The sequence below is a fragment of the Sycon ciliatum genome, chromosome 5 (assembly GCF_964019385.1).
Source record: "Sycon ciliatum chromosome 5, ocSycCili1.1, whole genome shotgun sequence".
NCBI classification, from domain to species: domain Eukaryota; kingdom Metazoa; phylum Porifera; class Calcarea; order Leucosolenida; family Sycettidae; genus Sycon; species Sycon ciliatum.
In genome coordinates, this window is record NC_088647.1 from 16,486,378 (window position 1) to 16,500,391 (window position 14,014).

The 14,014-nt window shown below is 48.4% G+C and overlaps 1 protein-coding gene across 1 annotated transcript in view; it reads right to left on the reverse strand.

Moving 5' to 3' along the window:
• Window positions 1-12,268, reverse strand: part of LOC135816639 (uncharacterized) — a 29,104-nt gene extending 16,836 nt beyond the window's left edge. Inside the window, exons 1-3 of the mRNA XM_065329797.1 lie at window positions 12,138-12,268; window positions 6,244-6,309; window positions 4,021-4,073 (exon numbers count right to left, since the gene is read on the reverse strand). Of these exons, the coding sequence (XP_065185869.1) occupies window positions 4,021-4,073; window positions 6,244-6,281 (91 nt within the window). The 5' untranslated portion in view covers window positions 6,282-6,309; window positions 12,138-12,268. The remainder of the gene's footprint in view (window positions 1-4,020; window positions 4,074-6,243; window positions 6,310-12,137) is intronic.
• Window positions 12,269-14,014: the final 1,746 nt, after the last annotated feature.

A 14,014-nucleotide genomic window follows, 5' to 3' on the forward strand; every position in this document is an offset into this window, starting at 1 on the left:
GATTGATGTATGCGTTAATGATGTAGTCTGTCCTATGGAAGTCGACACTGGTGCTGAAGTTTCAGTATTCCCTAGTTCTGTTTGCAAGGAGCAGTTTCCCAATGTTTGTCTGCATAAGTCTCGTGCGTCTCTGCATTCGTATGGTGGTAGTTCCCTATCTGTAGTGGGTGAATGCATTGTCGATGTACGTTACGAGTCTCACCAGTTTCGAGACACCATCATTGTTGTAGAGGGTAGTGGTCAGCCCCTGTTTGGTCGAAACTGGATGTCCCACGTCATTATAGACTGGTCAAATTTTCGTAATGCACAAGTCAATGCATTGTCGCTAGATAGTCTATTGCGTCAGTTCCCTACCGTATTTCAAGAGGGTTTGGGTACTATTAAGGGTCAGTCTGCCAAGATCCAGCTTCAAGGGTCACCCACCCCCAAGAGTTGCCGTTCCCGTCCTGTCCCGTACGCCGTCCGCACTAAGGTTGAAGCTGAGTTGTTGCGTCTAGAGGGGGAGGGGATCATCAAGCCGGTCTCTAACGCTGATTGGGCATCCCCCGTGGTGGTTGTAAAAAAGAAAAACAACACCATCCGCTTATGTGCAGATTTTAAAGTGTCTATCAACAAGCACATTGAAGCTAACCAGCATCCTATTCCCAACCCGAGTGATTTGTTATCGCAATTATCTGGTGGATCTGTATTTTCCAAATTAGATCTCAGCCAAGCTTATGCTCAGCTACCGCTCGACGACGACAGTAGGCGCTATTGTGTCATCGCTACGCACAAGGGTTTGTACGAATTCACGAGACTACCCTTCGGCGTCAGCTCAGCTCCGTCAATCTGGCAGAAGGCCATAGAGCAGGTTCTACAAGGTCTAGAAGGTGTCGTTGTCTATTTCGACGATATTCTCATTTGTGGTAACACCCAGCAACAACACGACGAGCGTCTACAAGCAGTCCTCCGTCGTTTCGCTGAGACAGGGCTGCGATTGCGTCGTGAGAAATGTGAGATTGGTAAGCCACAAGTTAGTTACCTTGGGTTTACATTGTCGAAGGCTGGTCTACAGCCCAGTCGGGATAAGGTTTTGAGTATTCAGAATGCCCCGAGGCCCCATGATGTATCTACCTTGCGTTCGTTTCTGGGGCTCGTGAATTTCTTTGGGCGGTTTATCCCCAATTGCTCCTCGCTGTTACAACCCCTGAACGAGTTGTTAAAGAAGGATGTAGTCTTTAATTGGACGGATGCATGTCAATCGGCGTTTGCCAAAGTTAAAGAGTTTCTCATCGCAGATCCAGTTATGGCCCATTATGATGTTACCTAACCGCTGATCTTAGAGTGTGATGCATCCCCTGCTGGTATTGGTGCTGCTCTTCTACATGTCATGCCGGACCAGTCTGTTCGGCCAGTTGTATATGTGTCACGTGCTTTGTCCAAAGCAGAGAGTCATTACAGCCAGATTGAGCGAGAGGCGTTAGCTATCGTGTTTGCTGTTCGTCGTTTACACCAGTACATCTACGGTCGTAAGTTCATTCTGCGCACCGACCATAAGCCTCTAATCAAGATCTTTGGCGAGCACGAGTCGTTAAGTAAGACGTCGGCATCCCGTCTACAGCGCTGGGCCGTGATTCTCGCTGAGTACGACTACGTCATTGAGCATATTCCAGGTAAAGAAAATGTGCTAGCAGATTGTCTGTCTCGTCTGCCTTTACCATTGTCTGCTGCTGAAATGTCTGCAATTGTTAGTGCAGTCAGCAGTCATGCATTTGACCCCTGCGAGTTAATGCCTCTACAGAGTTCGGATGTTGCCAAGGCTAGCAAATACGATTCTGACATTTCGTTAGTGATGTCCTACACGCTGCATGGTTGGCCTGCTACAGTTCCCGACAGGTTAGTGCCGTATAGCCACATCCGGAATGACCTAAGTATTGAGCATGGTTGTTTGCTGTGGGGTTCCCGCGTCATTATTCCAGTTCAGTTTAGACGCCACTTATTAGAGGAACTGCATTCTTCACATGCCGGCGTGTCTCGAATGAAGAGTGTGGCACGAAGCATTTTCTGGTGGCCAGGCTTAGATGCCGATATCGAACGATTAGCCGCCGATTGCAGTCTTTGTCAGGAAAGCTCTAATCTGCCCCGCAAGGACTCTGTCCACCATTGGGCATACCCCAATGCTGCTTTTGAGCGTGTGCATCTTGATTTTGCTGAGTTCGAGTCGCAACAGTTTCTGGTCATAGTTGATGCATTCTCTAAGTGGATTGATGTATACGAGCTTGGTTCCTCCGCTACGACTACTAAAACAGTGAACTGTTTGCTACGGTTCATCAGTACATTTGGTATTCCTAGAGTGCTAGTATCTGATAACGGCCCACAATTTGCCTCTGGCGAGTTCGCTGCTTTCTGTGCTCAGAATGGTATTAAGCATCATCGTACACCGCCCTATCATCCCGCCAGCAACGGACAGTGTGAGCGGATGGTGCAAGAGCTGAAGAAGGCTTTGCGAGCAAGGCCTCACCATGTGTCTGTATGTGTGCAAGTGTCTCGCTTTCTTTTCGATTACAGAAACACGCCGCACAGCGCTACTAAGCAGAGTCCCGCGAGTATTCTATTGAAGAAAGCCCCGACCACGCGTTTGGCGCTGCTGCAACCAAGTTTCGCCACGGCTATGCAGCAGGCCCATGAACTCGACAGTACTGCGTCTCGTGAGTTCACAGTGAATGCACCAGTGTGGGTGTACAATGCTCGTCCTGGCTCTAAGCTGAAGTGGCTAGAAGGTTTAATATGCAAACGACTCAGTACGATGACCTATTCTGTGATGGTAGGAGGAGGAGTCCGAAAAGTGCACATTGATCATTTGAAGTCCAGAACAGCTGAGTCTGCTAGTTTATCGGCCAAGTCCGACGCCATTCCGACAGTGTCTACGCCGAGTGTTACTCCGACAGTCGCTACAGCAACGCCGACTCCTGAGTTACCAGCTTCACCGCCGACTCAGTCGTCCCCTGTTATTGATACAGCAGCTACTACTATGCCTAGTACGCCTACTACTGCTACGTCTAGTACGCCTATTACTGCTACGCCTAGTATGTCTACTACTGCTGCTACTCCTGTTAGTATGCCTGATACAGTTCAAGTCGCTACTCCTGTTAGTATGCCTGATGTGTCAGTGTCTGTTTCTTCAACTCCAGTGTCACCGCGCTATCCGTCAAGAATGCGCCGTGCCCCTGATCGCTTAAATTTGTGAGTATTGAGTGACTATCTTAGCATTAGTCATGAGTGACTCGCCTAGCAATTCTGACATTGCCTTAGAGTGTCCTATTCCGAGGATTTGCTCTTGTATATAGTTGTTGGATGCATTTTGATTATATATGCATTATTGCTAGTTCCACTTCACTACTTCTTTAAGGAAGGAGGATTGTTATAGATTGATCTATTATTAATATTAGTCGTACGATCTACGATCTACGTTCTGCTACGTGTGTCGTTCTACGTGTGTTCTACGTGTGTCGTTCTACGCTCCTTTGATGCATGCATGACGAAGAGTGACAATGTCTTACCTCATTATGAATCAGTCTTCTTCTGCATTACGTCTGCATGGCTGACGTGTGTCTTACTTTGGTACGAGCTGACGAGGCCTATACTGTCGTGTCATAGCGCCATTAGTGCCACGACAGCACTTACGTGTCTCTGCTGCTTATCTTTCCGTGATTGCCATTTTACATGTTCACTTCTAAATTATCCTAGAACAAACCAGATGGTGTTTCCTGCTGTGGTATACGCGAGTTGCATGGAATGAATCTTGCGTGCGTACGTTATAACACAGCTCATGTAGCGCCTGCACATCCATTGTTTTTTTTGTTTTGTTGTCTTCGTTTTGTCTCCCCTTCTTCCATAGGTATGTGCAATGTGATAAAACAAATTAAAAAAATGTGCATGTACAATACTCAGCAATACAAATCTTGAAGTGTCAGTGTATGCTGGCCCAGGAACCCATCATGGGTCCTAGTGGTTTTGCCTAGAAGTGAAGGTCGCATTTACCTTTGTCAATCGTAGTACTTGTCTGCTCATCCATAGGCTCATCTGAAGTTGGTCTGTGGGACAAATACCAAGAACCGGGAATTAGAACGGAATGAAAAACCAGTACTGAAGTACTGGCGCACGCGCGCGCGCGCACACACACACACACACACACACACACACAGCACCAACAACTCAGTAAAGAAAGAGAATGTCAAATAAAAGCAACAGAGACGCAAAGGACATGTGGATAATGAGCTAATAAGGGGCGGCACGGATCTTGAACAGGTGGAGTGAGACCATATCCTTAACTTCTCTGGGAAGAATGAGCCAAACAGAAAAAGCAATAAATAGAGGGGAGCGCAAAAGAGTGGATGAGTTACACTTGGGGAGCACAAGCGAGTCCCTAGTTGTTAGAGAAGAGAACCAATTAAAACACATGAGATGAGGTGGGCACAACTAAAGCTTAAAGGGGAAGTTAAGGCAAAAATCAAAATTTCACCAGTTGTAGTCTTCGGGTGCTGAGTCGAATGGTCTTGGTCCGAGAAAGCTGAGACGCTCCCTTCCTACTTGAATCCCAATCGAACTCGCGCACTTCCACCGAAACTGGGTGACTGCGCCCTACGAGATGGGGATTTGTATGCAAAATGTCACTAAAAGCGCCATTTCGTTCATATAAAAGCACGGATGACCGCGATTGGCCCATATGTTGTAGTCTTTTGGACGCTGAGTCGACTGGTTTTGGTCCGAAAAGGCTGCAATGCAGCGTTCCTCCTTTATTCCCAATCGAACATGCTTGAACAAGCGGTCACGTGCTCCTGGGTGCCAAAATCACCTGGTCACCACGCCAGCAGGCGACAACTTTCACACTAAGGTTCAACTCGAGTGACAGGACTGCACCCAAAAAAGGTCAAAACAGGCTGTAAGTTGTACCCTGCAAGCACGGTGACCATGTGACTGGTGTACGCAGGAGCACGTGACCACTTGTTCAACCATGTTCGATTGGGAATTAGGGGCGAACGCTGCATCGCAGCCTTTTCGGACCGAAACCAGTCGACTCAGCGTCCAAAAGACTACAACATATGGGCCAATGGCGGTCATCCGTGCTTTTATAAGAACGAAATGGCGCTTTTAGTGACATTTTGCATACAAATCCCCATCTCGTAGGGCGCAGTCACCCAGTTTCGGTGGAAGTGCGCGAGTTCGATTGGGATTCAAGTAGGAAGGGAGCGTCTCAGCTTTCTCGGACCAAGACCATTCGACTCAGCACCCCGAAGACTACAACTGGTGAAATTTTAATTTTTGCCTTAACTTCCCCTTTAATAGAATGGACAAGAGCAGCCAGGTGTGCACTGCGTCTATGTGATAACGGAGTTGTGTGAGCGAGTTTATAAAGAGCGGATGATGAGAGTATGCGGGGTTGACGGAGGAGAATTTTAAGGATTTTCTTGTGGTGTATTTCAAGCTTTGCAGCAGTGGACGAAGACAATCCAGCCCAAGACGTATCGGCATAATCGAATACGGGGCGAAGATAGACTGAATAAAAAAGAAGCTTGCAAGAGAGTGGGAGGTGGGAGCAGTGGGGGGAGAGAATTCCTAAGGATTTACTTGATTTTTTGACAGATATATTCGATATGGGACACCCAAGAGAGCGCAGAGTCAATTACAACAAAAAAATGTGTGAATGAAAGTATGGCTCAGTATCATCATTATGCTGGGCAGGAGAAGATTCACCCGTACGCACTACTATAAGCAGTGTAGCAGGACGGGGAAGCCGATACAGTAAAATGTGTCAAGGCGACCACTCTGATAAGGCGACCACCTGTCCTAGTGGACCAATACAGATAGGACCAAGGGATGTTATTTCCCGTCAAATGACCCCGGCTGGATAAGGAGACCATCTGTACACTGGAACCACATTTGTAAGGTCCCTTGAGCGGTCGTCTTAGACAGGTTACACTGTAGCATGGATACTGGTGTGAAAATCAGTTATAGACTGGTGTTCACATCTTGGTCATGTGACTAAATTTGTGCACAAACTGGTCATGGCGTGTGGACAGTGGAACCAAAATGGCCGACATCGTGTGACCCCTAGATGCAAGGGTTGAGAGCAGATTTGGAACCAACAATTTTACATGGCTGTCCCTGGATTGTCATGTGATAGATGTGAAACAATTCAATGCAGGTACCCCCCCCCCCCCCCCCCCCCACCAGTTATTCGGCAACACACGACACTGTACTCACTCTGCTTGTTGCTGTTGATGCAGTTGACCTCCGTGCATACCCTTCTGTTCCGACCCCTACGCTTGACTGGACAGCAAAACATGCGCGTGTGTCATAATACGCGTGCACACACACACACGTGCAGCGTACACATACACACACACACACACACAAATATGGCACTTCATGCTCTGCAATGATACCCATGTATGGCAAAGTACCATTGCCCCCCCCCCCCCCCCCCAAGCTGTGTCACTCTCTGTGTCGTTATATATTCGGTTTTCGGCTGGGGCGGCTGTTGACATGTACAAGGTGATACAACTACACGAAAGATCAGGCTTGTCCTCCTGCATTGTGCACATGTCCATTCCCCATGCACCATGTACCATGTATACGCCCGTCGCAAGAGTAGCACGCAATCTGCAACTGCACTGGATGTGCACCCACAGATTTTCTCTTATAGCAACGGTAGCGGACAAGATCTGAATGAGACAGATCAAGACTTGCGCCAGATAACTGTCTAATCCACACAACTGGCGAAGCCTTGTGAATCAACCACCAATGCACACCTGGTCAACTCCACACGGAGTACATCCATTCACAGGCATACAGACACTAGCACGTATTGCCACATGTAGTGCATACGTACGTGGACTTGACACCGTACTCCTACGCATAGCTGTTACACCGAAGCCCCTTCATCACAAGTAGACATTCGACAGGAACTAGAATTCAAAAGCGGGGCGAATCAACGGTACTTCGCATCAATTTGATGTTTTGCCCAGGGCCTTCGATGGGATGCGTCTATGTAAAACACAATAATCAACGAATGGGTTGCAATGCAGTCTGGCCAACCTGGAAAGAAAAGAAACTCACGGATTCACGTGACATTCAGTTACTGCAAACCCGGAAACCTTTGCGGTTCTTGTAATCGGTGTGAAATCGCAGAACTGCAGTGAAGAAACTGGAGAAATTTACTCCAATCACAAACATTTCCAGGTGCAAATTTGTCTGCGCTCGCAAATCGCGAACTAAAACCAGCGCAAACGTTTCCAGGCTTACTGGATGGAGTTGGGTGTGCGGGCCGACCTGAAACAGCTTCTGAATTCGTGCTAGAACATCCAGTGTAGAACGGGCCATGAAACGCAAGTGGCCGAGTGGAGACTTGGACAGCCCGAATTGCCCAGCACGCAACCATAGCAACACACATTCTATGTGCTAGTCCATGGTTACCAGCTACTTTGGGTGCCGAAGATCGAATCGATATTTTGTTCTCCCTTCGCCGAGACTGCGCTCACATGGATGGAGTCACCCGCGGCCAAGTCAATAAATTCCCTTTCTTTACCCATTGTGCAAACTCAAGCTGGATACAAATCTATTTCATTCCTTGGTGCTGACCGCTTGAATGCGCTTCCTGAATCCCTTCGCACAAATCATATCCCAATTCATTTCGCCAGGAACTTAACACATTCATTCATCTTGGGCACCCTGTAAGAAGACCTTAGGGTCTGTTGGGAATGCCCAAGTAAAAATAATAAAATACAATACTTGAATACAAAAAAAATTGTTCCAGTTCCATTTACCAGCAGGAAGAGTGGGTGGGTGTGTTGGGGCTGAAAAACACTAAAACGTTTCACTTGGAAAAGACAATCGGTAACCCGGACAGCCCCTTACCTGATTCCTCATCATCTTCAACATTTTCGGCTGTTAACCATGGTGATGGATCCTTCGCCCAATTTCGGAGGTCTTCCATTGGCTTTGTGTCGCGTCCATGCTCGTCCCGGAGCTTCACAGCGGAATTACACTCTGTCTTACTGGCATCTTTGACGTGAATCCCTACAACATAGCCAGTAGCAGAGGCCGTTTCAGCTTCGCCTTCTTTGGGCAGAAGGAAGACAGGCGAGCCACCTTGCCCACCGCTAGAGCGAACAAAGTGGTGAAGCTGATTGTCGTGGTCTGCAAACGTAGCAGGGCGGGGCTCGTCAACCCAGTATTTGCATTTCTCGGCCCTCTCTTCATGGCCACCATAGTAGGTGTACAGTGGATATCCGCACATGCGGACGTCATCCTCTTCCTTCTGGCACTGGTTCGCAACGCCAAGAAGTTTTTCATCAGCCCAGTATACCAGCGGACACTTGCAGCGACTCTTCTTGGCTGCTATTATGCCATAGTCGTGTCGAAGTCGGTCAAGATTGCTATTCTTCTCTGAATCCTTGGCATTGTCCTTGTACCAGTCAGGAACGATCAACCAGCCATTCTCGTTCTTGCGGGTTATCTTTCCCTTGGTTAGGAACTGGTCCTCAGATAAATCGCAGTAGATTTGTACCCAGAGCCAGTGGCCGCAATCGTTGCAGAGCAGATTATGTGCGGCAGTCGCGAAGATGTACTCCTTGCTAGCTGCCAGTTCAGATCGCTGAGTAGGAAGCACGTTCCTTGATAAACCTGAGGAAACGTTTGGTCGCAATTGTCGCAGCACTCACCAGGGCAAATAAGGAATGAAAGTGAATGGCCGTTTCAGCAGATGGCTCGGCCACGGTTACTCGCTCGTCCTGGCACGGCTTTAGAATACTGTAAATCTACAAAATTTCAGCACTTCACGATTTTTGACATTTCGGCGGCGATTTATATTCGGCGTGGGGTAGAGGGCATGGTATAGTGCGATAGATGCTGTGAAAAATTTCATCGGCGTTTTAATTTAGGCGTTTTGGGTCGGTGCCGAATATAGCCGAAATTAAATAGCTGCCGAAAATTTGTATATTTACAGTAGGCATAATAGAGCTTAGGGCGATGACAGAAGATTACTCCTCGACCGCCTCCATCATGCCGGTTCAGGGCTCAGTTCACGACTCCCTGCGCCGAAAAGTTTGCACGTTCGCTTGCCTTTCTTGGTGTTTGCTGTGCGCATAGCGCCCACTTGCACTTGTACAATAGATCTACGTACTACAGTGTAGTAGTTGCTGCTACTACTTACTACTACTTGTACATGACGAAAGACGATATCGATATCGATTATCGGTACACGACCGTTTTATTTGATTATTCATATTAGTGAGGTTTTGCATTCCGAATTTCAGTACAGCGTTGTTGATCTTCGGTCATTTGTCGAACATCAAAATGTCGAATTTTCACACCAACGTCCGTTTTGCAAGTCGAAAATGATGTGTTTCATTTCGTGAGCCCCAGCATCAGCAACGTCCTGTCCCGTGCTCCTTTTCTTGCCGATTCCAACGGACTTTGATCGCCCCAAGAGTCGAGGGCCAAACCTGCCTCCTCAGTCGCCTCAGAGAAACCAACACCATGGCCAAGTCAAATGTTATGCGTGTTGCCATAGTCTTTTCAGCCACACAGATTACGGTGAGGACACTCCAGGCGAAAGAGAGTAGACAGGCAGTGGAGAGGAGCAATCAGAGGTAGCTGACGATGCTATGACGCCAAAGACGCCTGCCAAGCGATGCCGAGATAAGAAACCTCTTTGAATAAATCAAGCGCTAGCGCTCTTCTACAAGACATTAACATTGCATCCGAAAAATATTTTCGGCAAAGACTTAAAGTGAGCTTTTTCCGAACAAACACGCCGAATCTTCGTGTGCATTTTCGACCTCCCTCCCGCGTGCCGAATCTTTTTGCCGAATTAGTGCGGGGTCCCATTAATTTCGAAAAACAGTCATAATATATAAGTATACTGCTTGTAGTTAGAAGTTTCGTGGCAAGTAGGAGCTAGCGCTAGCGCTATCTAGCTAGCTAGCAGTAGCTCGCTCCCGCGTGCCGAATCGTTTTGCCGAATTTCGGAATGCAAAACCTCACTATAGCTTCAACAGTTTCTTTGCCCGGACCCAAGTTGATTTGGTCAGATCCAACTATGGGCAACGTTCAGGATATACAGTGCTGCTCAATGAAATCTGATCGTGTGAGTCAAGTTTGCGTCCTGCACCAGCTCACCATCCCAATGTTAGCAGGTCTAGGGCTGCACAGTGCCTGGCATGGCATTCACATGCCTCGTCGGGTTTCATTAAACGGGACTGTACACGCCGCATGGACTTTGAAGTAGTTTTCCGGCATACCGTAGTGACGCACATAACGGCACGTGCGCTTATGAGTGAGTTTTTGCCTTATTTGCTATTTTTTGCGGGTCGTTTTGTCTCACACATAGGCGCATGCGCTTGAGTTGCTAGTGTACCGGTGGTACCTTGCATAATTATGCACATAGTGCAGTACCGCAATGCACATTTAACTATGTGAACATGATGTTCTTGTGGTTTCTGTGTGTCGCGGGATGGACTGCATTTAGGTTCACTTATAAGCCCATGCGATTATTTGTGAGGGTCCGCTTATGCCCGGGTATGGGCACATGCGCTTATATGCACGTCACTACGGTATGCACAAACGTGTATTATATTATGCTCCACATACTTACACACACACACACACACACACACTTGTACTTGTACTTGTTGCACACTGCCAAAACTGGTCACGTGGGTCTCCCGGGAGAAGGGAGAGAGACGCAAAAGGAATCTTGGAAAGATGACTCAATTGGCACACACACACACATACACACACACATACATACACACACACACATAAATGTGCATGCACACGCATGTGTGCACACACACACACATACACACACACGCGCGCACACACACACACACACACACACACACACACACACACACACACCTGGTCCTGGTAAACACTGCCATTACGGTCACGTGTCCCCTTGCGGGGCCGACTAGAACTGGAACGGCGAGCGACGGCAGTCCGCTTAGAGAGAGGTCAGGGACTCAGGGACCATGTTCGAGAGAGCCATCTCTGGCAGCTATGGATCTGGCTTATCATCGGAAACAATTCCTCTCACAGCTACCGCTTGAACTGGTCCATCACTCTTCACAACAGAGCCAACATTCCATGAGCCAATGCTCAGAGTCGTTCCAAGTCGTCGTCTTCGTGCGGTAGTTTGCTCCACTCGCGGGCTTGCAAGGCCTCGCAAAGGACTCTGAGGTGGGGGCGACGAGGAGAGTGTCGGCATCGTAACTATCCGACCAAGTCTCCTGTCGATGGAGACCCCACCTCACACACACACAGACACGCACGCTCATATCTGTGCTAAGATATGCCAGGAATTATTGACATAGCATGCTCCACCTTGGCATGATTTGGCCCCACATGCCGACTACAATCATCGGGATTGTTTTCTAATGGCTGCTTACTGGCCAAGACCGTGATCATGATGGTGTGTGTGTGTGTGTGTGTGTGTGTGTGTGTGTATGCATGTGTGTGTGTGTGTGTGTGTGTGTGTGTGTGTGTGTGTATGCATTCGGATGCCTGCTGCTGTGCGTATGCAGTCAATGTATTGTGTGCCTGCACCTCAACTTTCCTTCCCACCCTACACATTCCGTGACTGTGTTGCCACCTTTATTTTCCATTTGCTCTGCAGTGCAAGTGCTCATTTTTTTCTATTTTCGTGTTTTCTGTTTGTCGTGCATGTGCAGTGCTGAAACGAGACCCTTGCCAGTTGGTCAGTTTAGCTGCTCTTGCCCCACCTCCACTGTTTCGGCTGCCATCACTATGTGTATCTCCGTACGTTTTGCTGGCGTTTGCACCACGATGGTTTGTGGTTATCTTGTAAAAATATATATAGAATAGAAAATGGCTGTAAATCCTCCAGATAGGCTTTTAGCCTATGGGGAATCCTTTAACACATATATAAATAGGGACAATAAAAAGGACTTCGAAATAGTTTTCGTGAAATACTCTTCAGGGAGTGTCATTGCACTAATGGACAAACTGTGAGTATTGTATGAAAACTAGTCCTAAGGCCTTTTATTGTCCACATCTTCCATCACATTTTTTATTAAATAATTTAATAAAATGAATGATCTCTGTGCAATTAGAACAGCCAATGGTCAACTTACTGTCACTACCGCCATCAAGTGGAGCGCCGTTCTCATCTCCACCGTCACCACTGATAGGGTCTGCGTGTTGCTTACTGATATAGTGCTCCAGCCAGTCTTTCATTCTCTCCAGGACGGTGTTGGTCAGGCGCACGGCAACTTTGCAGTCCGTCGCTCGGTCGACATAATTCTTGTGATGATAGTACCACATTCCCTGGTGTACGCCGACCACTACAAACGTACCATCCTGCATCGGCACATACACGGGCGATCCGCCGTTGCCCGGTGACGTGTCCATGTAATGCCGGTATAGCGCTTCCCTCGCTGGGGAGTTCGGGCATACTTTTCACGGTCCGCGTCGAAATGGTTCTGCGGAAAAGAGAAGATTCCGTCGCTGTGCCGCTCGAGATGGCGGCGCTCTTCTTTGCTCAGCGTGTGTGCGTCGCTTTCCTGGACCGAATCACTGCTGCCACTGGGCACCGAGCAATACTGTGCGCCGACTACAAGGTAGCGCTTCACGTCTGGTCGCTCATGGAACCCGGCGCTCTCGCCGCAGAGTTCGTACCCGCTTATGTCGGGCTTCTTGTACACGTACACGGGATAGCCACATACAACACCGTGCGGGTAGCACGCTGCGCTCTCGCCTACGGGTGACGTGGGCAAGGAGAGGCTAATGTGCTGCACGTCCAGATCCAGTAGCTCATCGCGGCGCACCACTATCAATCCGTAGTCGCTTTGACAAAAGCCATCTCGTGTCTTGCACATCTTGTACTCCTGCGGGACTCGGTAGAATCCAATCTTGTCGTTGTGGCTCATGTCTTTAGATTTGGTGCGCGGTGTCCTCTCAGCCGGTGTGCCTGGTTTGTTCATGTGTACCAATGCAATCTTGGCCACATAGCATGCGTGCTTTTTGCAATACAGAATATGAGCAACGGTGAAGAAACACGCATATTCGTCTTCTGCTGCACCGCCATTGAGAACTAGGGGACTTCCCTCAGCAGTCTTCGCTAAGAAGCACGTACCAAAGGTGGGCAACTTGAGGTGCTTGCAGCAGGTCTTGAAGATCACGACTTGCACCACATCCCTATGCGGCCCCTCGCGGCCATTCAGTGGGCCTGGCACCCATCTTCGCTTATCGAACCCATGGTCCAGGCCGCGCAGTCCGCCGTCTTCCTGACCTGCACAAATGTCCACACCTCCACTGGCCATTGGGCACCCGCGCAGATAACGGGACGCGGCCACACGGTAACAAAGCTCAAGTCTGAATGTGAGTGCTACTGAAGTAAATACGGGACCGCGGAAGACCAGCGCACAATGGTACTAGACTGCGTGTGCCCTTCTTGCACAAGATTAATACGAGTGGAGTTTGGAGGAGCAAGTGGAGGTGCGTCGCAACTCTAAGGACATAACATGCAGTGGAACGTACGTGGATACCTTTTCTTACTGCCCACAAAATCTACATGAGCGAGGGACACTCGCCCCACACATACAGTCAGCACCCAATAACTAATAATAATATTACTTAGTTTATACTTCAATACTTAGCAACAAGTAGAGACCAGGATTCAGGAGAGGGAGTTTTTTTCTTCACGAGCTTGCGTGCATGCTGCGAGCGCGAGTGTGCGCGGCGCCCGCATGTATGCAGCCCTGATCAACCCATTATGCATTAGGCCACCCTTTGTTAATTCATTGTTTAACGTCCTTTTTTTCGCGAAAAGGTACGCGGGAGGGCGGAAAAAAAACAAAAGCCCATTCCAAAAACTGGAAACTCCAATCAAACATTTTGACCAGTAAAGCATGTGATATACAATATTTCTGGGTCTAGCGGCACTTGCAGGCATAGAACAACACTCTTTGATGGTACATTGGAGCACATGCCGGATGAATCCAACAAAACA